The sequence below is a fragment of the Equus caballus genome, chromosome 5 (genome assembly GCF_041296265.1).
Source record: "Equus caballus isolate H_3958 breed thoroughbred chromosome 5, TB-T2T, whole genome shotgun sequence".
In the NCBI taxonomy this organism is placed as follows: Eukaryota; Metazoa; Chordata; class Mammalia; order Perissodactyla; family Equidae; genus Equus; species Equus caballus.
In genome coordinates, this window is record NC_091688.1 from 2,254,289 (window position 1) to 2,256,197 (window position 1,909).

General features: G+C 52.8%; 1 protein-coding gene across 3 annotated transcripts in view; it reads right to left on the reverse strand.

The window, feature by feature from the left end:
* The window catches only part of PM20D1 (peptidase M20 domain containing 1), a 38,512-nt gene extending 37,339 nt beyond the window's left edge, over positions 1–1,173 (reverse strand). For 2 of the 3 annotated variants that reach the window (XM_023640422.2, XM_070267611.1), the window contains exon 1: positions 878–1,156. In XM_023640422.2, coding sequence (XP_023496190.2) covers positions 878–1,046 — 169 coding nt within the window. In that variant the 5' untranslated portion in view covers positions 1,047–1,156. Of the gene's footprint in view, positions 1–877 lie in introns of all 3 variants that reach the window. The other variant, XM_001490792.6, reaches the window with a different exon arrangement.
* Between the last annotated feature and the right edge of the window lie 736 nt (positions 1,174–1,909).

A 1,909-nucleotide genomic window follows, 5' to 3' on the forward strand; every position in this document is an offset into this window, starting at 1 on the left:
ATCTAGCTTTTGGTTTCTTCGTGCAAAGAGACTCCAGCGAGCAGCTGCCCAGTGCCTCTCAGAGAACTACTTATCCTGGACGCTTTGGGAAGGTCCTGCTCTGCTTCCCAGGCCTGTCACTCCAGCACACACACAATTTATGTTTAACCACGCGGGTGAGCTTTGCTCCCTGACCTGCCTGCACATGTCTATGTACGCAGTTTCTTTTAATCCATTGTTAATGAAAGCCTCAGGGTGAGGAAGGCTCCCATTGTCCCACAGGATCTAGCATTCAACAGAAACTTTTGTCTCGGAAAATGCAGATTCAGAAAATAAACGAGTTTTTAGCCTTGTTTTGAGGTCTAGGGGAGAGATGTCCTTTAATTAGGAGAGGAAATTAGGACTGTCCCACACTGCAGTAACATCCCACACTCCTTCTTCGAGCCATCTGGTGCCCAGTGGGTCCTATAGGCACTACATGTTTTCATCCAGTTCCCAGTCCTTGCTGTGGGGTCCTGGGAAAGACCATTTCACTGACTTAAGCCTCAATTTCCTGCCTCTGCAGATAAGATTAACATCCTTCAGTCTTAGGATATCCCAGAGATTTAACATAAGCGAAATCTTTCAAAGGTTAAAAATACAACTAAAAGGTGTTATAATCCTCGTGGCAAGCGGGGACAGGGCAGGTGACGGCCATGCGAATAGGGACAAAGGCAGGGAACACTGGAGGCCTCGGAAGCCAGGTCTGGGGGACGAGTGGCGCCCCCCAAGCCAGGGCACGAGGTGCCGGGGCTAGGAGCAGCGGCCCTTCTAAGTCAGGAGAGCAGAGTCACGGGTTGGCCCGAGGAGACAGGGACCTATACCTGAGAACAGGTGTGCGAAGAGGACCCAGGCTCACCTTTCAGTCCTTCCTTCATCGCGACGCGCTCCCCTTGGCTGAACTCAGAAGGGACTCGCGACGCCCTCTGAGGCTCCTTGCCCCGCAGGCCCTTCGATCTGGAGACGGCGGCGATACCTAGCAGCAGCACGGCCGCCAGGGCCAGCACGCAGACGTACCCCCGAGCCATGCTTCTCTCCCGGCCCGCTGCCGCCGCGCCGCCGCCGACGTCTGGCACGAAATGCCCAGCCGCGCTCCTCGTTCTGCCTCTGCTCGGATTCCCGCAACTGCCTTAGCCCCACCCCATTCCCAGACCCGGCCAATCATCGTTTGCCTGGGGCTGCGGGACAACCAATCAACGGGATGTCCTCGCCCCAGGCCCGCAAGGGCTGTTGGGGGTTGTGGTTTCTCGCCCTGGAGGCGGCGGGGTTGCACCAGAGGTGATATAGGGCTTCAGGCGAGAGGCGAGTCGTGTCTGTACTTGATCTTCTCCGTTGAGATACTTCAAAATCCCTTGCTATATGACAGCAAGTCAAATTAAAGGGGGGAAGAGCGAAATAAAATGAACGGAGCTTATGAGACCTTACTCCGCTTCTCGCTTCCCCTGAAGCTTAGGACTGGACTACCATTCCTCCAGGTTCCGTGGGGGAGCTCTCCAGGCCCCTGGCTTGACTTCATTTGAAATCGGAACAGTATTACTCTGTCTGTAGACATTGCGGTTTTCTTTATGAGTTTGATTGGCCTGTAATTTTTCATTTTTGTGCTGTCCTTTCTCGGATTTGGTATCAAGTGAACAGTAGCCTCAGAAATCGAATTTAGAGAATATGGTAGAGATTTCTAGCTGCCCCCAGTATCCATTGCCCGTGCTTTCTAAGTAACAGGAATCCTGAGTTTGAGCTCAACGCACTGATACTCAGCTAAAAGACCACATTTCCCAGACCCTTTCAGCCAGGTTTTGCCGTGTGACTAAGTTTGGAGAATCAAAGATAAGCAGAAGTGTGGTGTGTGAGTCGAGGGAGTGTCTTTAAGGACGTCTTCTTAAATCCTTCCTGC